This window comes from Carcharodon carcharias, chromosome 20 (genome assembly GCF_017639515.1).
Source record: "Carcharodon carcharias isolate sCarCar2 chromosome 20, sCarCar2.pri, whole genome shotgun sequence".
Lineage (NCBI taxonomy): Eukaryota > Metazoa > Chordata > Chondrichthyes > Lamniformes > Lamnidae > Carcharodon > Carcharodon carcharias.
In genome coordinates, this window is record NC_054486.1 from 106,152,747 (window position 1) to 106,178,032 (window position 25,286).

General features: G+C 41.5%; 1 protein-coding gene across 4 annotated transcripts in view; it reads right to left on the reverse strand.

Annotated features, from left to right (window-relative positions):
* Positions 1-25,286, reverse strand: part of LOC121292658 (ribosomal protein S6 kinase alpha-5) — a 220,891-nt gene that overhangs the window by 89,395 nt on the left and 106,210 nt on the right. For all 4 annotated transcript variants that reach the window (XM_041214911.1, XM_041214909.1, XM_041214910.1 and 1 more), the window contains exons 4-5: positions 16,247-16,362; positions 6,003-6,110 (exon numbers count right to left, since the gene is read on the reverse strand). In XM_041214911.1, the coding sequence (XP_041070845.1) occupies positions 6,003-6,110; positions 16,247-16,362 (224 nt within the window). The remainder of the gene's footprint in view (positions 1-6,002; positions 6,111-16,246; positions 16,363-25,286) is intronic.

Consider the following 25,286-nt stretch of genomic DNA (forward strand, 5'->3'; position numbering starts at 1 on the left):
ATTTCATTGACTGTTAATCTGTAGTTCCCGCAAATTCAAATGCTTTGGTCAGGTTTGAGAAAAGGTACGATTGGTGCTGCCAATCTCTGAAAATTGCACTGGTTGTATCGCTCCAAGTTTTTCTAATCTGTTCAGTCGGTGTCTACCTTTTCCCACATTGCATAAGGTACTGGTCTTGCCTCTGGGTCTACATGAATTTTTGCTTGTAGCCCCTCAATCTTCCCAAGTTCATGCTTGAAAACTGAGGTGTATTTTTGAAGTAGCTCTGATAGCCCATCAGTTCTCATTTGGAAGATTTCCATCTATTCTAATTTAATTTCTTTCAGCCAGTTTCATCCGAGCCGACTAGGTCCCTTGCCTGCTACCACAATAGGGTAATTTCACTGCTTGTGCTCAGTGGCGTAATGTGACTTTACATATGCCCTTGACTTGTATGTCTTCTGTGTAAGTTTTCAATTTGGCATCAGTTTCTTCCAAACTTAATTTATGTTCCCCATGATTCAGGTATTTAAAAGCATGCTCACCTATCACCATAATGGCTGCTCCAGTATCCACCTCCATTCTGATAGGCCTCTCAAGCACTCTCATGGTTAGATAGGTTCTGTTCTTTCAACCTTTAAATTATATAACGAATAAATTTCTGAATTTATTATTTCAGGTTTTTCAACGCTGAGAATCTTATTGGGCATTTGCTTTTGTCTGAAAGTTTGCCTGGTTCTATCTTTACAATGTCTCATGAGGTGTTCATTTAGATGACGGAAAAAACATTTTTAAACTGTGATTCATTACAAGGCTGTATGCTTCCATCTCTGTTACCATTATACCATGTTTTTGCTGCTAAGTTATCTCTTTTAATTTGTCTGCTAGCAGTGGCTGCTTCTCTCTTCTGAGTAAAGCTTTGTGATTTAGCGCTCTTTTTGGCTGAGGCTCCCCGCCCAACATGGAGGACGGCGCCATTTTGCACTCCCTGCACTTTCCATTGCCAGAGCGGTTTCCAATGCCTTCTGAAAATCTAAGCTTGTTTCAGACAGTAATCTCTTCTGAATCACATCTTCATTTATACCGCACACCAAACGATCTCTAAGCATATCACTGATAGATGTACCAAACTTGCAATATTCAGTTAATTGTTTCAGACTTGCCACATAACAAGCAACTGTCTCCCCCGCGTCTCTATTCCCTGAGTTAAGTTTGAACCGTTGCATCACCACCGACGGCTTGGGATGGTAATGAATCTTTTCGAGGTTCTCTAGGTCATCAAAACTTTTCGAATCTGGGGCATTGGGTACCAACAAATTTCAAATTAATCCATATGTCTTACTCCCACATGTGGATAAGAGGATCGCGTTCTTCTTCTCCCCTGCGATGTTGTTCGTCCCAAAGAAGAATGCGAGCAATTCAACATAAAGAGACCAGTCGTCCGAGGTTGGATCGAAGGGTTCAACTCTTCTAAATTGCGGCATGCTCTGAGCGGATTCCTTCAACGGTCAGGAAGGAGGTTTGTCTTTACTTACAACAACTGTGCGAGATGCGGCCTGCTTTCGGTTCTTCTGATTTCCTTCGCTCTTTCTTGCTTTTTACCTCGTCCTTCTGTGTCTTTTTTTGCTTTTTACTCTCATCGCCTGTTTGTTTGATCCAGTACCCAGGTTTGTTGGATCTAAAGGATCTAGGTCACACGTTTGTTTCAGGGTGATGGAGTTGGTACCAAGACAGAGAAGATCTGTAGGACGTTCTCAGAAGAAACACATTCTGTTTATTTACAAAAGGAACTCAGCAGCTATACTTGTGTGTTTACAACTCAAAACTCTGTCTTTACTCTTGAGATGTGAATTCAAGACTATTGACCAACAAGATAGCCCACACTACTCTCTATTGGGTACTAAGATCATGTGAACTTACATTACGACATTTGTCTTAAAGATATATTACACATCAGATTACTACACCTGCTACAACCCATTGATTGACAGGCAATCTGCTTTGAAATGGAAAGGAACACCATCTGTAGCTTAAAAAAGGCCATCTGGTGTTTCAGTTTCAATGGATTGCATTGTTGACACTTCCTACTGTTTGTGTTGATAGCTGAGGCTATTCTGAATGCTTGGCTGAGTTTCAAAGGTCCAAAACCACTTATCTCAGTAGGGGGACAGTGTTCACATTTTGATTGGCAGTTTTAAAAGGTTTCTAAGGAATTATCATTTTTTTGATGTTTTAATGGATTATTGTTTGTTTTTACAACAGATGACCACTTGAGGGGATTTGACTGGGGTTTATGGAGGAGTTTCTTTCAGTAAGAAGAGTCTTTGAATTTGACAACTCTATTAAATTATTTGAATTTTTAACACGTCAATTTCAAAGATATACTGAGGTCTGCCGATTGTGGAAAATGGGGCAAGTGGCTATGGAGGATATGTGGGGCATGGGGACTATGAGGGGGCTTTTATAAATTCGTTCATGGGATGCAGATATTGCTGACTAGGCCAGCATTTATTACCTATCCTCAATTACCCTTGCTCAGCGGGCATTTAAGAGTCAACCACATTGCTGTGGTCTGGAGTCACATGTAGGCCAGACCAGGTAAGGTTGGGAAATTTCCTTCCCTAAAGGACATTTGTGAACCAGGTGGGCTTTTATGACAATTGACAATGGTTTTGTGGTCATCATGGGGAGTATGAGGGGGCATGGGGGGTATGCGGGGGCACAGAGGGAGCATGTGGGTGTGTGTAATGGGTGTGTGTAGTGGGGGAGTGGGTTAAGGGGTATGGTTAGTGGGGGTGGGGGTGACGGTTAAGGAGGGACTATGTTGGAGACTTAGACTGATGTCTCAGTGAATTAAGGAGAGCCTTCTAACCAGCCTGCCTTGCCACTTGCAGTCCTCTGATGCTGCCTCGGGACTTGGAAAACCCGAACCCTGCATGTCCACATCTCCAAGAGTTGAAAATGTGGTGGGTATGGACAGAGGTGCCAGGCTCAGATTTCCAAACTTGGGAAGTGGCCCAACTCACACTTCTCAAGCCCAACGCTAGCCCAGAGAGTGCAAGAATATAGTTAAAATTTCACAGGATTTAAATATGTCACGCAACTGGGTAAGTAAATGGCAAATTAAATATTATACGGACAAGTGTGTAGTATTGCACTTGGGAAAAAGAATGAGCAACATAAGTCAACAGTGAAGGGAAAAATATTAGCATAGGGTGACTTTTCAAAGATTCCAGGAGTGACAAAACAATGTGCAAAAGCAATTAAGCAGCCCAAAACCCAGTGGCGAAGAGTTACTCAGTCAAAGTATATTCTCCCAGCACAATGGAAATCTGCCTAACATGACTGCCATTTTCTGGCAGCGGATATTGGTGGAGGAGCAGGTTGCTTATTAACATATTTAAATCAGGTTCCAACAGTGCAATTGGAAGCCTGATTTCAAATTAACTGGTACTGCATGGATTTTCCAAGGTTTAAGAAACTTAACAATTATGTCAAGTTTCTCGCTCCATCAAGCTAAATTACTCTTTTCTTGTGGGGAAGTAGAAGCAGGAGGGATTCCACAAGGATGCCTAAGGAAGGCTTCAGTCTCCTCTAGCCACAACCTCCAGCCTCCCTTTCCAATTGAAGGTCTCCATACCAACTAGTCCCGCCCACTGGTCTTCCTGATTGGTGGCGATCCTCGACCCTCCAAAGTGCGGCCAAACCCACCTTCTCCCCCAATGTAACCGTCTCAATCGCAGACCATCTCCCTGTCTAGCCCTCCTGATTGCAGGCCAGGCTTCCACTTGGGTTGCTGCTGGGCTGGAGGCTGAGCTACAAGGTGTTAATGAGGCCCTGCCAATACAATCAAGCTTTATATTTTGGAAACTTAAAAAAAAAACATTTTATTCCAATTTGATTTTTTAAAAAATTTTTCCTACACTTAATGACTTACAAAATAGTGTCTGATTCAGTAGTATGACAATATTCACAAATATGCAGTCCACATATAGGGTAAAACAAATTTCGGGAGCACAAGTATTTGACAGTCATATTAACACACTCGTTTCTGCACTACACACATAAGACCTTGCTTGTATCTGGTCTGGTTTTGCATGTAAGCACTAATTACTTGACATACAAATGTACAAATTTTACAATACTTGTATTTGCAAGTGCTTTACACTGTGATATGTTTCAATTATTAAACTGTTAAAATTGTGTCTAATTACATTTTGGTGACTAAAGTTTTCCGATAGATTGCAGCTTACAGCTGAATCTCAATAGTAGCTCTGCACTGCTCATAAAATATTCAAATATAACACTCACATCTGACATTTAACTACGCAGGAACCATTGTGTACCCACATATACAATTTACATGCGGTAAGATGTATTTACATAAACTTGTGCTTATCTAGGAAAAAACATCACAAATCAGCTATAGATTTTCAGCAGTTGCAAAGCACTACTGACCTGACTTTGAGGGGTTTGGGGGGGGGGTGCGGTAAACTGCCCTACTGATCAGTCTGGGGGTACACAGTTCCACTAACATGACTGTGGGTACACAGCCCCCCTGATCCGACTGGGGGTACACAGCCCCATTGATCTGACTGTGAGGTATGTAGCCTTACTGATCTGACTTGGGGTACACAGCTTCACTAATTGGGGTGTACGTACAGAGCCCCACTGATCAGTCTGGGGGTACAAAGCCCCACTGATCTGACTGGGGATACAAAGTGCTTGATTCGTATTGCAGGTTCACATGGTTCCTAATCTCCTTGTAGCCATTTAATCTCTGGCCAGGTGGATGATTATTAATACACAGCAGAAACAACTTGCAGATAAAATGATAGATTTCTTCAGGGCACTTTTCTCCCTCCTCACTGCCCCCACAAAACCCAAAAGCAGTTATTATGGCAAACTGTAACCTAAATTATAAAAAACATTCAAAATACACCTCGAACAGGTTCTGCAAGATGAACTAGTTGCAGGCAGTTTAAAGGTCACACACCACCACTGCCTCAAAACATTCACTCCCTCCACTATCCCCTTACTGTGCCTACAGTGTATGCTATCTACACAACGCACAACAGCAAGTCAGCAAGGCTTCTTCACCAGCACCTCTGTAACTGGTGATCTCCACGATTAGAAGGACAAGGGCAGTAAGTGCTTGGGAACACCTTTACCTCCAGGTTCCCTTCCAATTGAGTCTCACACGCGCACACACACGTACACGTGTACACACAGACAAGTACCACCACCGCCACCACCATTGTTTCATTGTCACTGGGTCAAAATCCTGCAACTCACTACCTAACAGCAGAGTGGAAGTGCCTGCATCGCACGGACTTCAACAGTTCAGGAATCACCTTCTTAGGGATGGGCAATGTCAGCCTTGCCGGTGATCCTCACATACCGTGAATGCATTAAAAAAGAAACCCAGCTGAGAGCACTGGAAGGAGAATGGCCCCCAAGCATGCTTGTCTCTAGCCAACTGCTAGAATTTGCAACGCTCTTTGTGATGCCCTGACAGATGTTCCATTCTCTTCTAGTCTGGAAAAGAATATGAAGATTCGGTCTAAAAAATAACAGAGGCAGGAGGCAGTAGCTCATGATGCAAGCCATCACTGTTCCACTGTGCAGGCCCAACAACAAACGCAGAGGAGACCTGCAGATGGCATAAAAGTGTAAACAAAGCAACATCTACTTGAATCTGAGGCGAATCAGTGAAATCAGCAAATGACAATTCCAGGTAAACAAGGAATACAAGTTATGTGTACGATCTGGTACTTTGATATTCAACGCATTACCAAAGGCCAATGGCAATCTTACTCCAATGAGCCACACATGCTTAAAGATTTGTCTGATTTTGAACATGGTTTGAGAAAAATATTACTGTAGTAAAATATATCAATTTCACACCATTGTTAAACACTGCTCTTTCAATCTAATGTTTGATATTAATTTTGAACACACACCATTTGATCTCATCAATGCATTCTACATGTTGCAACAAGAAAGTTAAGAGAAACACTTACTTCATCTATTAGAAACTCCTTACTGAGTCCAAAATCTGTTAGAACCACGTGGCCATTACTGTCGAGAAGTATATTCTCCAGTTTAATGTCTCGATATATAATTCCAAGCTGTGGAAAACACACAGTAAGCAAAAGTTATGGATATAGGAACCTTTTTTCCACAATACTGTATTTTAAAAACTTGAAACCCTAGGTCTCTTATTTTTGCAGAGCGGTTTGTCTACTTTTAAACATTTTTTTACTATAAGCTGCAGGCAACACTTCTACACCATTTCAAATAGTACCTCCATCTCTTGAAAGCCCTATCATCTACCATGCATTACTTCTGGTATAATCCTTCACAGTGAGTGTGCACAAGCTCCTTGACCAACTTGGTCATCATGAGCAATTCTGATACTGCCCTCACCCAAGGTTTAACATGCAGACTTCCAACATGGAATGCTGGATAGTGATCAAGAACAGAAAGCCTGACCAATTTCACTTCCCTATCCCAGATACCAAGACCAATGTAGCATCCCCATTACTGTTCCAACTGAGAACAGGGATCAGCATAATTTGGGAATCAAACCTAGAATCTTCCTACACTATAACAGTGACTACGCTTCAAAAAGCTCTTCATTGGTTGTAATTCAGGACATCCTGAGATCATGGAAGGCACTATATAAATGTAAGTCTTTAATTCCATGACTGCATGGCATAGCTACTGATTCATTTTTAATTAACACATTTTCAGTAATTATGTCACATGTGTTATCCTTCAGTGGTGATCAGTGTTTGTCAAGAAATCACTGCCTTTCTAAAATGAAATCTAAAATGGAATCAAGACCAGCCCATGTTTTTATAACGTTAGTTTAATCTCCGAGGTCAGTTAAGAAAATGGAGCCTGGAACGAGAAAGGGTCAAATTAGTCTACATACCTCCATCTTTCCATAGTTAATGGATTACAACCTCAATTATGGACTCTCTATCCACCAAGATTTCAATGCTGCAGTTTGTATTTACAGATAAGCAGGCTGTAGCTAGTGCAGCAAAGAGGGTGTTGTGCCAAGACAGTCAAAATTAGGTATGTAATACAATGAACATTATTATAGAGTTTGGGGCTACATACTTGAATAGGATCTGAGGGAATAAGTCATCTGGTTTTGACAGTAATCACCCAAGGGATTTACATGGATGTAAATCAAATGCATAAAACTGAAAATGCTGGAAGCACACAGCAGGTCAGTCAGAATCTGTGCAGAGAACCGTAACATTTCAGTTGCAAACCCTCATTAAATTTGAGAAATTAACAAGCATTGTAATAGAATTAGGACAATGCATATGGGAAGGAAAAACCAGGAAAGAAAGTAGAGGAGGTGGAATGATCTGTAGCCTACTTTAAAGAGACAAAAAAATGGATAGATGACGGAGATAATCATTGTATCAGACAATGGAAAGAAGTGTTAAAAGAAATTGACACTGGAGGCCTTCTTCTGTGCCATGATGACTACAGAAACAAGAGTATGTGTGAATACTTCTAAGGTATTAAGAGACAATAATGAAAGTGACATAAAACTGGAAACACTAAGAACTGAGTAAAAGAACGCTACATTTATATATAGGTGCTGAAGGACATTTGAAAATAAAACAGCAGAAAAAATTGCAAAATAGGGTGAAGTCCACTGCTCTAAGAAACAGGCCAACATCAACGGCCTAGAAAACAAGTTGGACTGATTGGCCCAAATATTTAGGGACCCATTCGATAAGGAGGTGGTACTGCGGGATGAGAAAATGGAAAGCACAGTGCCCTTACTTCAAAAAGGGTTCCATAAAACTGTAACACTCATGTAACATATATTGAAGATTCTACAAACTATTGCCAAGGCCAAGCTGGTGGAACATTTAGGAAGGTTAAGTCTATGTGGTAAGAGTAAGCCTGGATGTTCAAAAGGAGTCATTCATGGACAATCTAACAAACTTTTTTTGATGAAGTAACTAAGTGAATCGCCTTGGGATATTTTACTATGTTAAATGCAGGGGCATGCGAGATTCCTCAGTGATCGGTATTAGGTGTTGGTACTCCCAACACTTTTATAAACGATCTGGATGAGGCAGTTGGTAGATTTAACAATAATTTGCATTTATATAGTGCCTTTAATGTAGGGAAGTGTTGCAATGCACTTTACAGAGGCATTGGAGTCGTAAAGTTATTGAGTCCTTTTGGCACAGATGGAGGCTATTCATCCACTGAATCACAGTGCAGAAGAGGCCATTCGGCCCATCGAGTCTGCACCGACACGAGAAACACCTGACCTACCTACCTAATCCCATTTACCAGCACTTGGCCCATAGCCTTGAATGTTATGACGTGCCAAGTGCTCATCCATGTACTTTTTAAAGGATGTGAGGCAACCCGCCTCCACCACCCTCCCAGGCAGTGCATTCCAGACCGTCACCACCTTCTGGGTAAAAAAGCTTTTCCTCACATCCTCCCACTAAACCTCCTGCCCCTCACCTTGAACTTATGTCCCCTTGTGACTGACCCTTCAACTAAGGGGACCAGCTGTTCCCTATCCACCCTGTCCATGCCCCTCATAATCTTGTACATCTCGATCAGTCGCCCCTCAGTCTTTTCTGCTCCAACGAAAACAACCCAAGTCTATCCAACCTCTCTTCATAACTTAAATGTTTCATCCCAGACAACATCCTAGTGAATCTCCTCTGCAACCCTTCCAGTGCAATCACATCCTTCCTATAATGTGGCGACCAGAACTGCACACAGTACTCCAGCTGTGGCCTCACCAAGGTTCTATACAATTCCAACATGACCTCTCTACTTTTGTAATCTATGCTTCGAATGATAAAGGCAAGTGTCCCATATGCTTTTTTCACCACCCCACTAACTCACCCCTACGCCTTCAGAGGTCTATGGACACACATGCCAAGGTCCCTTTGTTCCACAGAACTTCCTAGTGTCATGCCATTCATTGAATACTTCCTTGTCAAATTACTCCATCCAAAGTGTATCACCTCACACTTTTCAGGGTTAAATTCCATCTGCCACTTATCTGCTCATTTGACCATCCCATCTATATCTTCCTGTAGCCCAAGACACTCAACCTCACTGTTAACCACCTGGCCAATCTTTGCGTCATCCGCAAACTTACCAATCCTACCCCCCACACGGTCATCTATGTCAATTATATAAATGACAAATAATAGGGGACCGAGCACAGATCCCTGTGGTTCGCCACTGAACACTGGCTTCCAGTCACTAAAGTCAACACACTCTGCCTCTTACAACTAAGCCAATTTTGAATCCACCTTATCAAATTACCCTGTATCTCATGTGCCTTTGCCTTCTATATAAGTCTCCCATGTGCGACCTTGTCAACGGCTTTGCTGAAATCCATATAAACTACATCAACTGCACTACCCTCATCTACACACCTGGTCACCTCCTCAAAACATTCAATCAAATTTGTTAGGCATGACCTCCCTCTGACAAAGCCATGCTGACTATCCTTGATCAAACCTTGCCTTTCCAAGTGGAGATAGATACTCTCCTTCAGAATTTTCTCCAATAGTTTCCCTACCACTGACGTGAGACTTGCTGGCCTGTAGTTCCCTGGCTTATCTCTACAACCCTTCTTAAATAGTGGAACCACATTAGCTGTTCTCCAATCCTCTGGCACCTCCCCCGTGGCCAGAGAGGAATTAAAAATTTGGGTCAGAGCCCCTGCGATCTCCTCCCTTGCCTCCCTCAGCAGTCTGGGACACAAATCATCCAGTCCTGGAGATTTGTCCACTTTTAAGCCTGCCAACACCTTCAATATCTTGTCACTCCTTATATCAATTTGCTTAGGAACCTCGCAGTCTCTCTCCCCGAGTTCGATACCTTCATTCTCATTCTCTTGGGTAAAGACGGACGTGAAGTATTCATTCAACACTCTAGTGATGTGCTCTGGCTCCACCCATAGATTGCCCCTTTGGTCCCTTATGGGCCCTACTCTTTCCCTGGTTATCCTCTTCCCATTGATATACTTATAGAATATCTTGGGATTTTCCCTATTTTTACCAGCCAGAGCTCTCTCATATCCCCTCTTTGCTCTCCTAATTGCTTTCTTAAGCTCCACCCTGCACTGTCTGTACTCCACTAATGCCTCTGCTGATTTGCTTCCCTTGTACCTGCTAAAAGCCTTTCTCTTCCTTCTCATTGTAACCTGAATATCTCTGGTCATCCATGTTTCTCTGGGCTTGTTGCTCTTTCTTATCTCCCTAGAGGGAACATGTTGAGCCTGTACCCTCCCCATTTCCTTTTTGAACACCCCCACTGTTACTCTGTGGATTTCCCCACAAGTGACTGTACCTAGTCTACCTTGGCCAGATCCTGCCTTATTTTAGTAAAATCCACTCTCCCCCAGTCCAAAACATTTTTTTGCAACATGTCGATTTCTTTGTCCATAACAAACTTAAACTGTACCATGTTGTGGTCGCTATCACCAAAATGCTCCCCCACCACCACCTCAGCTATCTGTCCGGCTTCATTCCCTTGAATTAGGTCCATCAATGCACCGTCCCTTGTTGGACCCTCTACATTTGACCTAAAAATTTCTCCTTTCAAGAAATCCACTCCATCCAAGCCCTTAACACGATGTCTATCCCAATTAATGTTGGGAAAGTTGAAATCACCTAATATAATTACTCTATTGTTATTGTTTTTACACACCTCTGCAAATTGTGCACATATTTGCTCCTCAATTTCCCACTGACTATCTGGGGGTCTATAATAAACACCTAATAATGTGGTTGCCCCTTTTTTATTCCTAGGCTGTACCCACAAAGCTTCATTCGATGCCCCCTCCAAGATATCATCTCTCCTTACTTCAGTAACGGGCTCCTTAACTAATAATGCAACACTTCCTCCTCTATTACCCCCTTCCCTGTCTCACCTGAAGATTCTATATCTCGGAATGTTGAGCTTCCAATCCTGCCCTTCCCTCAACCACGTTGAGGGATGGCTACTATATCACAATTCTACATGTCACTCCTCACCCTTAACTCATCCATTTTACCTGTAATACTCCTGGCATTAAAGTAGAGGCCATCCAGCCTTGTCTTACGCCCTTGAAGCTGAATGCAGCTGCACTCCCTCTGACTTGATTGTTTTACTGTATTATGATGTGTCCCTATTCTGCTAACATTGTGTCCCCTCCCCCTGCCGAATTAGTTTAAACTCCTCCCAACAGCACTAGCAAACACGCCCGCAAGGATGTTAGTCCCACTCTGGTTCAGATGTAGACCGTCCCGCTTGTACAGGTCCCACCTTCCCCAGAAATGGTCCCAGTGATCCAGGAATCTAAAACTCTCCCTCCTGCACCAACTCTTAAGCCATGTATTCATCTGTGCTATTCTCCTACTTCTGAGCTCGCTAGCCTGTGGCACTGGGAGTAATCCAGGGATTACAACCCGAGAGGTCTTGCTTTTTAGCCTACTGCCTAACTCCCTGAATTCTTGATGCAAGACCTCATCCCTCTTTCTACTGAATCCATGCTGACGATTTGTATAGCAATCCAATCAGTCCTGTTCCCCCACTCTATCCCTGTAGTTCTACAAGTCATTTCCCTCAAGTCCCCTTCTAATTTCCTTTTGAAATCTTTCTTCATCTCCACTTCCACCACCCTCGTAGGCAGCGAGTTGTAGGTCATTACCACTCACTGTGTAAAAAAGTTCCTTCTACAGTCTTCCTACATCTTTTGCCCAAAATTTTAAATCAATGTCCCCTAGTCCTTGTACCATCAGCTAATGGGAAAAGCTTTTTTTTGTCTACCTTATCCAAACCTGTCACAATCTTGTACACCGCTAACAAATCTCTCCTCAATCTACTTGCTCCAGATTCTACAAGCTAAACTTATAGCTAAAATCCCTTGTCCCCGGAACTATTCTGGTAAATTTTCTTTGCACCCTCTCAATGGCCCTCATGTCCTTTTTGAAGTGTGGTACCAGAACTGGGAGCAATACTCGACTTGGGGCCTAACCAGCGTTTTATGAAGGTTTAGCACAGTTTCTCTTCTTTAGTACTCAATCTGTCTATTTATGAAGCCCAAGATCCCATATGCTTTGTTAACTACTCTCTCAATACATCCTGCTACCTTCAAGGATCTATGCACATGAACTTCCAGGTGCCGCTTTAGAGCTGTGCCATTTAATCTAGATTGCCTCTTCCAATCCTTCCTGCCAAAATGCACCACCTCACACTTCACTGTAATAAATTCCATCTGCTACCTGTCTGTCCATTCTGCTAGCCTATCTACCATGTCCTATTGCAGTTGATTATCATCTTCCTCACTGTCTGCTACACCTCCAAGTTTGATATCATCGGAAAATTTTGAAATTTTACTCTGTATTCCAATATCCAATTTATATATATCAAAAAAAAAAGTGGTCCTAGCATTGAACTTTGGAGAACAAAATTTGACACTGAGCCAAGGAAGGATATATTAGGCAGGTGACCAAAAGCTTGGTCAAAGCATTAGTTTTTAAGCAACATCTTAAAGAATGAAAGAAGTAAAGGGGTTTGGGGAAGGAATTCCAAAGCTTAGGGCTTAGGCAATTGAAGGCACAGCTGCCAATGGTGGGGCCAACTAAGACCATAAGACCATAAGACATAGGAGCAGCAATTAGGCCATTTGGCCCATCAAGTCTGCTCCGCCATTCAATCATGGCTGATAAGTTTCTCAACCCCATTCTCCCGCCTTCTCGCCGTAACCTTTGATCCCCTTACCAATCAAGAACCTAACTATCTCAGTCCTAAGTACACTCAATGACCTGGTCTCCACAGCCTTCTGTGGCAATGAATTCCATAGATTCACCACTCTCTGGCTAAAGAAGTTTCTCCTCATCTCTGTTCTAAAAGTTCTTCCCTTTACTCTGAGGCTGTGCCCTCAGGTCCTAGTCTCTCCTACTAATGGAAACATCTTCCCCACGTCCACTCTATCCAGGCCTTTCAGTATTCTGTAAGTTTCAATCAGATCCCCCCTCATCCTTCTAAACTCCATCGAGTATAGACCTAGAGCCCTCAAACGTTCCTCATATGTTAAGCCTTTCATTCCTGGGATCATTCGTGTGAACCTCCTCTGGACCCTTCAGGGCCAGCACATCCTTCCTGAGATACGGGGCCCAAAATTGCTCACAATTTTCTAAATGTGGTCTGACCAGAGCCTTATAAAGCCTCAGCAGCACAACCCTGCTTTTATATTCTAGTCCTCTCGAAATAAATGCCAACATTGCATTTGCCTTCCTAACTACCGACTCAACCTGCAAGTTAACCTTAAGAGAATCCTGGACTAGGACTCCCAAGTCCCTTTGCACTCATGACTTCTGAATTCTCTCCCCATTTAGAAAATAGTCTATGCCTCTATTCTTCCTACCAAAGTGCATGACCTCACACTTCCCCACGTTGTATTCCATCTGCCACTTCTTTTCCCATTCTCCTAACCTGTCCAAATCCTTCTGCAGCCACCCCGCCTCCTCAATACTACCTTCCCTCCACCTATCTTTGTATCATCTGCAAACTTAGCCAGGATGCCCTCAGTTCCTTCATCTAGATCATTAATGTATAAAGTGAAAAGTTGTGGTCCCAACACTGATCCCTGTGGAACTCCAATAGTCACTGGCTGCCATCCTGAGAAGGACCCCCTTATCCCCACTCTCTGCCTCCTGCCAGACAGCCAATCTTCTATCCATGCTAGTACCTTGCCTCTAACACCATGGGCTCTTATCTTACTGAGCAGGCTCCTGTGCAGCACCTTGTCAACGGCATTCTGGAAGTCCAAGTAGGTAACATCCATTGGCTCTCCTTTGTTTAACCTACTCGTTACCTCCTCAAAGAATTCTAACAGATTTGTCAGGCATGACATCCCCTTGATGAAACCATGCTGACTTTGCCCTATTTTATCATGCACTTCCAATTATTCCGAAATCTCATTCTTTAAATCTTACCAACGACCGAGGTCAGGCTAATCAGCCTGTAATTTCCCGTCTTTTGCCTCACTCCCTTCTTAAACAGGGGGGTTACATTAGCGATTTTCCAGTCCTCTGGGACCCTCCCTGACTCCAGTGATTCCTGAAAAATCATCACTAACGCCTCCACTATCTCTTCAGCTATCTCCTTCAGAACTCTGGGGTGTAATCCATCTGGTCCAGGTGATTTATCCACCTTCAGACTTTTCAGTTTTCCTAGCACCTTCTCCTTGGTAATGGCCACCATACTCACCTCTGCCCCCCCGACTCTCTTGAACTTTGGGGATATCACTCGTGTTTTCCACTGTGAAGACTGACGCAAAGTATCTATTCAGTCCCTCCGCCATTTCTTTGTTCCCCACTACTACTTCTCCAGCAGCATTTTCCAGAGGCCCAATGTCCACTTTTACCTCTCTCTTACCCTTTATATATCTAAAAAAAACCCTTGCAATCTTCTTTTATATTACTGGCTAGTTTATCCTCATATTTAATCTTCTCCCTCCTTATTTCTTTTTTAGTTGTCCTCTGTTGGTCTTTGTAGGCTTCCCAATCCCCTGGTTTTCCACTGCTCTTCGCTGCATTGTATGCTTTCTCTTTAGCTTTTATGCTGTCCCTTTTCTTGTCAGCCATGGTTGCCTCGTTCTCCCCTTAGTATACTTCTTCTTCCTAGGGATGAATTTTTGCTGTGTCTCCCAAATTACTCCCAGAAAATCATGCCATTGCTGTTCTACTGTCTTTCCTGCTAGGCTCACCTCCCAGTCAATTCTGGCCAGCTCCTCCCTCATGCCTCTGTAGTTGCCTTTGTTCAACTGTAATACTGTTACATCTGATTCCAGCTTGTGTGGAATGCACAAGAGAATTCATCTCAAAGTTTAAAATTCCATGATTTAATAACCCCTTTCTAATTGAGAACAAGGATGTTCAATTTGGTGCACTGAAAACTAGGGAAGTTTGTGAAGAACATGAGGTGATGGACGAGCAGAACTTGTTGTGGGACTGGATGTAGGCAGCACAGCTTTGGAGAAGTTATATTTTGTGTAGGGAGTAGTTTAAAAGTCTGACGTTTGCAAGGTTGGGCATTGATGAGACATAACTGTGGATAAGGGTTTCAGTGATGGTGATAATGGCAAAGCAAAGGTGAAGGTGTTGTGGAGGGGAATGCAAGTGGCCTTAGTATTCATTTGGAGCTTTGCTCCAGGTCAAGCAGGGAACCCAAGTGGTGCAACCTATCAAACTAGTGTGACATTTCAAATCACAAACTATTTTAGACAATAAAATGCAAGGGCCTATGTTGCGGAGCAATGGATGATATTTTAAAAGCAAAATAACATTTTTTAGTTAGCCAATTAAATCCACCCACCAAAGGCAATGATCCGGAATATTGGACAAGTAGTGATTAAAAGGCATGTTATATTCAAATGTAAAAGATGCTGGAATGTTTCTCACTGCCGCATAGTAATCTGCATAAAATATCTTTACAATGCTGCTCCCTTAGCATATATCCCACACAGCTTGTTACCTTGGTTGCATCTCATGTGTTTATTCTTTTTGCACTCTACTGTACAAAATAAAGGGAACTTTTGATAGGAAGGTGTAAACTGGTATCTGGACCACTTTCCTTCTTTTCTTTCATGGGATGTGGGTATCACTGGCAATATTTGTTTCCCATCCCTAACTACCTTTGAACTGAGTGGTTTGCTCGGCAATTGCTGCAGATCTTGAGTCACATATAGACCAGACTGGGTAAGGATGGCAAATTTCCTTCCCTGAAGGACATCAGTGAACCAGACAGGTTTTTATGACAATCGATGATAGGTTCATGGTTACCATTACTGAGACTAGCTTTCAATTCCAGATGTACTACTTAAATTTAATTTAAATTCCACAAACTTCCATGGTGGGATTTGAACCCAAGTTCCCAGAAGCATTACTGGTCTAGTGAAATTAACACTAGGCCTCTGTCTTTCCGTAAAAAGAGATCACTGATTTGCGATTACTCCCAGCTGTCCATAATTCTATACAAGTAAAAAAACATTTTATTTTTCTAAACTAAACTAACTGCAGCATGCGTCGGCACAGATAAAACAAAATAGTCAAAGCACTTTGCAACATCCTGTTGCAGCACTGAAGATAAGATATTCTTCTAATCCATGTTGCGTATCCTCTATACCTAGTCAATTTCAGAAGTAGACAGATAATACGTTTGACAAATGCAATTCTTGGCCAGTAATGGTGCAGTTTACCTTGTGTAGATGCTCCAGTGCCAGCACTATCTCCCCACTGTATATTCTCACTGCATGCTCTGTGAAGCGTTCCCTCTGCGACAAGTGAGTAAACAATTCCCCTCCATTCACATAGTCTGTTACACAAAATAAAACATTATACATGAGGAAGAAACCATAATAATCCAAAATATCGTAAAATAGAAAGATTATGTAACAAGGCTGATATTACCAAACAGAAACATGTGTTCAGTGGTACAAAGCCATAACATTTTACACTTACAGAAATTCTGCATTCAATTTTTACCATGCTTATTTAAAAATTACTAAAACTGATTTTACAACTGTACCTCCATAGTTCTGAAACACAGTTTGCATTAGTTTCTCACACAATTTAAGAAATGTAGCCGAGCAAAGAATCAAATGTATGAAACCATACTTCTCTCACAAGTATCATCATATCCCAGCAAAAAAGTTCTAATGGTTAAAAAGTTAAGACATTTTTCCCCAGAACCCACAGTGCAAAGATCTATGTCAGACCTTCACACTTGAAAAATTTTGGCTACATTTGAAATTTAAGTATACAACAAGCAATACAAAGCTACAAGTATTCTGGCGGAATCAATAAATACAGGAATAGGTGTAAGCCGTATAATCAAACACTCGTGCACTCAATCGTGAAAAAAAGAGCTAGCAAAACATTTTTAAAAACTCTGAAGGCCAGCATCTGGCTTGATTTTCTAAGCAAAGGAATACTCAAGTTGTAGCTTCCTTTGGTTCCATTTATGCCAATCAGGTGGTCTGTCACTGATATTTTCAAGGCACTAACATGCTGTGTTTGGCAGGGCTTATTGTAGAAAATAAACATTTGGTTCTGATTAATATATTCTCCAACTTGCGAAGCAAAAATGGGAACAAAAGAAGAAACAATGCTGCTAAAGCACAATTGCAAGTTTGGTTCCAAATGAAAGAAACCAAAGTGTAATCTCATTATTCTTCTGCAGACACTGTAGGACAGTTACCCAGCAAAAACTTGCTAATAGATCTAACAGTGAGAGGTTCCAAAGACTAACATCATCATCAATGATTTTCAATGTTATCTGCAGCGACACAAAACCAAAGCATAACACAATCAGCATCTTAATTTCAATTCTTAATTCAGGGATTTCTTCTAAATTACTTCTAAATTTCTTCTAAACTACTTTTTTGAGGAAGTGATAAGCTCAAGCAAACTGTTTTAAGCCCTATGACGCGGTGCATTGCGACTTCCAAAAGGCTTTCGTTAAAGTCTTACAACTGTCAAAGTCAAAGCTTTTGGGATTCAGACAAAAATCTGGAAGTGGATGAGAAATTGGCTGAAACATAGGAAACAATGAGTATGGATTGAGTGCACCAGGTTCAGTGCTGGGGCCACTACAGGTCTAATTTACACCAACTATCCAAATTCAGGAACTGAATGCAAAGCTATAATCTTTGCTGATGATGCCAAAGTACAAGGGATAATGGAAACAGAAGGAGCAGCTCGAAACTTACTGGATGATTTGGACAAACTATTATGTTAAGAAAAATCACAGATGATTTGCGATGCAGAACAGCGTAAAATATTGGGTATAAACTGAGGAAACTGGGGAAACAGTGGCATACAAAAAAGGAGGCATGATTGTTTAGAAGCACATATGATTGTTATGGGATGGTTGACCTGGAATATTACTAGAAACTGAGGGTGTGCAACTAGGGGGCATCAATTCAAAAAAGTAAAAGATAATTTTAGGACTGATATCAGGAAATTCTTCTTCATACAAAATGTGATTGGTGTATGGAGTGGACTTCCAATAGAATAGTCAAGGCAAAAAACCTTAAATAATTTAAGAAACAATTTGTTGTGAATGACAGAAAGTAGGATTTTTCTGGTTAAATGAATTAAATGGGCCAAATGATCTTCCTCAGCCGTAATTATCTTTTTGATATTGTATTTAAAGGCAAACAAGCTGTAAGATAATAAAATAAGCTTCAGTAATTTTCTAATAATTAACCAGACTATAACAAATTAATTCAGTAGTACTTGCTTAAATGAAAAAATTCAACATCCCAGATCACTTAACACATAAGTGAACTGCACTTCTGTTAAGAGATTACTAGCTATTAATAGTGAGAAATCTAGGCATTAATATTTTGTTCAACCCATAAGAGGGACCTATGTCATAGAGCATTATGCAACTAGTCGCAAAACATTTGCAATCGTTTTTCCAAATTAGCTCGAGGTCTGAAATTTACATTTTACTGACCTCTTTCTGGCCAATTATTTATAACTCTGTTATAGCTTGGAACCAATTCTACTAGAAAGTGATTCTATAATTGAATCAGTTTTAACTAATGCTGAAGCTCAGCAACCCCCTCCACGCTCCTTTATAATATGGGAAGTTTCCACAATGGAACAAAGCATCTGTGAACTTGACTTCACTATGAGGCAACTGTGCATGCTCAGTTAGATGACTATCTGTCTAGTAACGGGGAATGTCCGAAAAAGCACTCACTAGTCTATTTAGGCAGAATCAGAGCTCATCCCCATATTCTGGGCCATAGATGGTAGGTCTGACAGCAGTCATTATCAGGGGAGCCTAGCTTCAACACTCACAGACATTATGGTTAAAGGCATCCATTGAAACCTGTCTAATGAGGACTTTTGATGCCTTCAATGTCATGAGCAATGGCCATTTAAAATACAGAAATATTGCTATTAAAGGAAAGGAGGCATTGGTTATAATAAGGCAGTAACTGTGGGTGGGTGACTACTACAATGAATCTAACATCAAAGCATGTTCACTATACTGTTCTCCTATAATATTCTACAAAGTGAGGTTAATACATATCATCACTAATTTAATTCTAAGAAACTTTAGAAGTTTCTATTACTTCAGTGGGCAGTGATCTATGCTACAAAACAAGGACAATCCCTTAATAGCTTTCTTTAGTGTTCCCTAGCCTTACTTTTTTAAACCTAATTATTGTAAATTAGCTTCTTAACAAAGAAAGCTTTTATTCTATTTCAGTTACAGGAAACTTGTTAGCCCCAGGATTGATTTTTTTTGCAAAACCAATCTGTTGCCTGTAGTTACATACTACAGCCAAGTATGATTTTAGTCGGGAGCAATAGCTTTCAGTGAACACGTAGTGCCAATGTGCATGCCAGCTTCAGGATATAAGCCTACTGAGTGCTTTGGAATCAATCTCTTTCTTGTTATAATGTCAGTTTCAGGTTAAGCTGCAGTATTACACAGAGCAGTCCCAATATCATGATTTGACAAAGCAGTGAGTCACAGGATAGCAACCTTTGGAGGTACAAGATCAATTTCAGATCAAAATGAAACAGATGTTGCATGTCATTAAAGAGGCGATACTAGGATTTTGCACTCTACTGAAAACTGATCTTACTGTTCCCTCCATTTCAACGTGCAGAGAAACTAATCTTTCATCTTCTTCAAGGGGCTGTTTACTATTGGCGGCTGTTGAGCCTGGACTACTGCTGACTCATATTCAGTCTTGCTACAGAAATTGTTGCGAATACATCTAGAAAACTTTGCATTAAAATCTCAAAATTGCAACACTCTGACTTTCCATATAAAATGCCAACTGTCACCAATTCCCTCTAATTTTTATCCTTTAACATGGCAATGAATCTTCATGCTACAAGTGATCAACATAAAATTTGGGCAATGGCTTTAAAACTTTTTCGACTGGCAGACTCCTTGAGAGTATTAATAAGATTCCTAGGAACCATCTGCAAACACTAAAATTCCCAGGAGCACACTATTCTAATACCCAAAAGACAGCATAGGCTGACCCAAAGATAAAATATTGTTTCAGAAAACTCGCTTCCCAATGTGCTAAAGTGAACAAGCACAAAATAATATAAACGCAAAGTAGTGCGAATGCTGGAAACCTGAAATAAAAACAAAGTGCTGGAAAAATTCAGCAGATCTGGCAGCATCTATGGAGCGAAACAGTGTTAATGTGTTCGAGCTGAATATGACTGCTTCAGAACAAGTTCTTCCGAAGAAGTCATATTCGACTCAAAATGTTAACACTGTTTCTCTCTCCACAGGTGCTGCCAGGCCTGTTGAGTTTTTCCAGCACTTTCTGAACAAGTATAATGATCTGATTACTTGCAAGATTCCCTGGTATCCCTTCCAGAACTCCTTAAGATCTGAGGACCCCAACTTGAAAATCTACTAGAGGGAGATATCACATCAAGTGGGGACTTGCATATTGGAATTAAGGAACAATGGCGAAACAAGCATTGCTCCCTGATTTGGGTGACTTGGGCTCGGTTTCTCAGACAAATGCTAAGGGAGACTCAATCCTTGAGTTGGGCTGACACTGATCGTCTCTGCAGTGAGCCAAATCGAAGTCTGCTGTGACATGCAACTTCCTGCACAACAAGAAAGAAAAAGAACTTGCATTTTTATAACTTCATTCACACACTCATGATTCTTCAAAAGGTCTCAAAGCCAATCAATTGTTTTTTGTAGACCAACTATTATTGTCACATAGGCAAATGTGGCAACAAGTTAAATAATCTATTTTTAGTTGTGTTTGTTGAGGGGTAAATGTTGGCTAGAATGAGTGGAGGAATCTTCTTTGAACAGTGCCCTGAAATCTTCAACATCCACCTAGACAGGGGCACGGGATGTTAAACCTGACAATGTGGCACACCCTAAAGCATCAGTTTTGATTATATGCTCAAATCATGAAGTGGGGCTCGAACCCATAACTGAGCCAGAGATGTGAGCCTCATCACTGTGCCTAGCTGGCATTTTAGTAAGCAATTAAGGTTAGACAGCTAAACAACCCTGTAAATTCTTAACTAATGCAAGACTGCAATTATTCTCCAACAGCTATCTGCTAACTGTTTTAATAGCAGTGTCTAGGTCAGACAGTCATGATCAGAGTATCTTGCATTGACTCTCAAGAGCTGGAGCTAATGACAATTTTATGCAGTCATTACTGCAGATGAGTTTTTTGTTTCAGGGAGGTTGACATAACTCCTGTCAGACTCCTGGTATAGAATCTAACTTGATAGAAATTTCTGCATCTGTTCCCCAACTCTAATCAATCCAGCCACACATTGACTTGTCCAGTTCACAGGCCACCAGCAGTCCTCCTACCTACACATTCAAGTTCATGTGATAGTCACAATCAACATGCAGGGGCCTCAATCTCTATTCTGGGATGTGGAACAGTGTGCATATTGTGGCTGAAATTTTATAAGGAGCCAGCATGCGGTGCTGGGAGGCAAGTCAGATGTGAAGGTGGGGAGGGGTGTGGCAGGTGGCCTCCTACCCTGAGACCAATTGAGTCTAATTGGTCAATTAAGGGTCACTTAATTCTTCCACCGTTGCTGGTGAAGTACCAACAGCATGTGGGAAATTGCTTTATGGGATCCTGTGGCTTAGTGGGGAGGGGGAGGGGGGACCTCCTGATCAAATACCTTGTGGCCCACAGAGGGCTTCCCTGGTAGCAAGGGCCATCCTTTCAGAAAGATCCTCTGCTCTCACAAGCAACCCCCATCCCCTCAGCGGGACTTGCCTGAATGGCCCTGGTGAGCATGCCCCCATTTACCTGGGTTCCAAGGTCTCTTCCATGAGATGCTGCTGCTGACTGGGTCCAGTTCAGCATATACCTAGTACATTCTTTCTAGTGATAATAATTGTTTTGAGTCTCTTTCTCCCTTTTGCACCCCTCCTCCAATTTTCTACTGTTATTGGGGTGCTAGCATAAAGCCAGTGTTGGAGTCATGATGACTATTTCATTTGTAGCAAGGAAAGAACAGAACTCTCATAACATTACCCCAAACTATCCATTGTTCTGACTCTAGCCTCATGTACAAACCCTCCCCCGCCCCTTCCTTCAACATGCATTGGGAGCCATCCTTTTATCTGCCTAAGTCCCACGCTCTGTAAATCTCTCCCTAACAGCACATCTTTGACCAAACCTTTGGTCACCTTTCCAAATTTCTCTTTCAATGGCTCGGTCCTTTTCCACCCCGCTGTGAAGCGCCTTGAGACATTCTTCTGTTCTCCAGTTGTTCTATTAGCACTACTCATGCCTATTTCTGGACAAATATTCACGAATAATTATATTTGATACCAATTAGCAATTGATTATGTGTAATATTGCATATTGGGATAGAATGTCCTGTGTATTTGCACCCAGAGACGCCTGTAACCTGGTACCAAACAAATATGCAGCGAAAAAGTTTACAGAAAATTGGGCGGAAGGGAGTTTACACCTAATTATGATACAACAAAATCTCTTCAGTCGTTTGCACTTGTAATGACCCTTCTACATGAATGAATTTTTTCTCAAGATGATGACTCTGCCCCAAAGCTACAGGGCATTGCATACAAATTTCCTGCAATGGCAGTTATTTAGAAACTCCTAAAATTCTGACCAGATTTTCAGGCACCTGTGATCACTTGAATTTGATACAAAACAGCTGTTCTTGGAAGTATTAACCATTCTCATCCTGTGAATCCTGATGGTGATTTTTTTGGTCCATTTGAAAAATAAACATGACCTTTTTGCTCGCTCTATCCCTGTAGCCATTAGCACAAAGGAAGAGGAGAAACAAGAGGAAGGGAACCAGAGACAGGATGACAGAAGGCTGGGAGAAAGGAGTACCATCAGCAAAGACAGCATCCAACCCAGAGAGTCTATAATATGGTTTTGAATGACATTCAGGGAGGTATCCAAACAGCGCACCAAGCAATGCTTGTGCTATACAAAGCTGGCTACTGGCTGACTCACAGATATTTGTCCTGTGATGACTCAAAGCCCCAGTCAACATGCAGCAAGCTCTTAACCATAGAAATGAAGGTTACTACAGCCATAAACATTTACTACTCTGGATCATTCCAGGCATTTACCGGGGGAAGCTGTGCAATATTAGTAAAATGGCAGTGAGAGTCAGAATCATAGAATAGTTACAGCACAGAAGGAGGCCACTCATTCCATTGTATCTGTGCCAGCTCTCCATAAGAGCTACTCAATTTGTCCCACTTGCCTGACCCTGTAATTTTTTTTTCTCTTCAGGTAATTATCCAATTCCTTTTTGAAAGCCACGATTGAAGCTGCTTGCACTGCACTCTCAGATAGTGATTCCAGATGCTAGCCACGTGCTGCATAACAGATTTTCTTCATGTTTCTCTTGCTTCTTTTGTCAATCAACTTAAATCAATGTCATCTAGTCTTCCAGCCTTCTGCCAACAGAAACAGTTTCTCCCTATCTACTCTGCCCAGATTTTGAACACCTCTATCAATCTCCTCTCAGCTTTCACTTCTCTAAAAAGAACAGGCTCAGATTTGCCAATCTATCCTTGTAACTGAATTTTCTCATCCCAGAATTATCTTTCCTTGCATCCTCTCTCAAGCCTTCATGTCCCTCCTTAAGTGTGTTGCCCAGAACTGAACTCAATACTCCAGTTGAGGCTGAACCAGTGTTTTATAAAGGTTTATGGTAACTTCTTGCTACTGTTCTCTGCCTCTATTTATAAAGCCCAGGACGTATTAATTGCTTTCTCAACTGGTCCTACTACCATCAGTGATTTGTGCACATATACCCCCCCAGGTCCCTCTGTTTCTGCATTTCTTTTCCTTCTCCTTCCTAAGAAAATGTATCAGTTCGGACCTCCCGACATTAAAATTAATCTGCCATGTCTAGCCATTCCACCAGCCTGTTTATATCAGCATTCGTCAGGTGACTGATGTCCTTTTCCAGAGTGTTGGAGAATTCACCAGGTTTAATGTGTCTGCTGCGAAGGATAAAAATAGAGGGTATTGGGTTTCTATGGGTTTGCTGCCTTTCCCTGAGTTTAGGGGTGGGGAGGTGCGGGGTGGTGATTGATAGAGCACATGACACAATAAAGGCACCCCATCAGGACGCACAAAGCTACAGCAACAGAGAAAGCTAACATTCACCGAAACATCAGATGGTCTGCAATGTTGCACTGCACACCTTGCATGTGAATGCTAAGTAAGCTTTGGGGGGAATGGTGGGGAGGGGAGGGTGGTGGGAGCTGTGGGGAGTGCTGTTGCCATGTTTTTATTGTGCTCAACTCTGCTGTCGGGCACATGCTTGATAACCAGAGGAATGTTGAAGGCTGGATTTTTAATATTACCCCTAAAAGCTGTGGCTGATGGCACTTTTTTTTTTTACATCCCACAGATAAAAGCAAAGGAAAGATACATAACCAAATACATATGTACACCAGGTGTCAGGATGCTGTGGAGCTGCTGGAGCCCAAATCCATCTGGGGATGCCCTACACATACCCCTGAGAGCATAGCAAGGATAATTTTCATGTGCTGTGTCCTGCACAACTATGCCTTGATAGAATGCCTAAGCCTTGATTTCCAGTGATGTGGAAGTTGATGGGCGGGAATGAGCCAACTAAAGTAGAAGATCCTGATCTGTTAGTCAAGAGCCAAAGGAGGTGAAATGTCCACAAATGGTGTCACTCGAGAAGGTGAGGCAGTTGGAAGGCAGCTTGTGGCACAGGCATTACCAAATGAATGTCTTTGCAGAGGTTGCAAGAAGAAGGATTGGACACATCTTTCTTTAACTTTCAAGACAGTTTTATTTATAAAAAAAATGTTTCACAGAATTAGTATAGTTAACCTGAAATTTTAACGACTACAAATACTGACTGCAAGGTTTAACTCTGCTTAGGTATTACGATCCCAGCTGATGTTAATACTGGACAAGTCAGATCTGAGTAAAACAAGATAGATCCTAACTTTTGTTCCCTTTTAGAAATTGTGGAGAAGTTACTGAACAAATTCACAGGAGTCTGATGATGAACTTTTAACACAAGGAATAAAATATTTATTAAACAAGAAAAATGAACAATGTAACTCCAGACAAAAAAGTTGGAAAGCTCTCAATACAAATAAAAAAAATTATTCCAATATTCCTTCACCCCAGGTATATCTTTACAGGCACATACAAATTCAGAAAGATAACACAATTTATAATAAATATTTTATACTCTAAAATTCAGAGT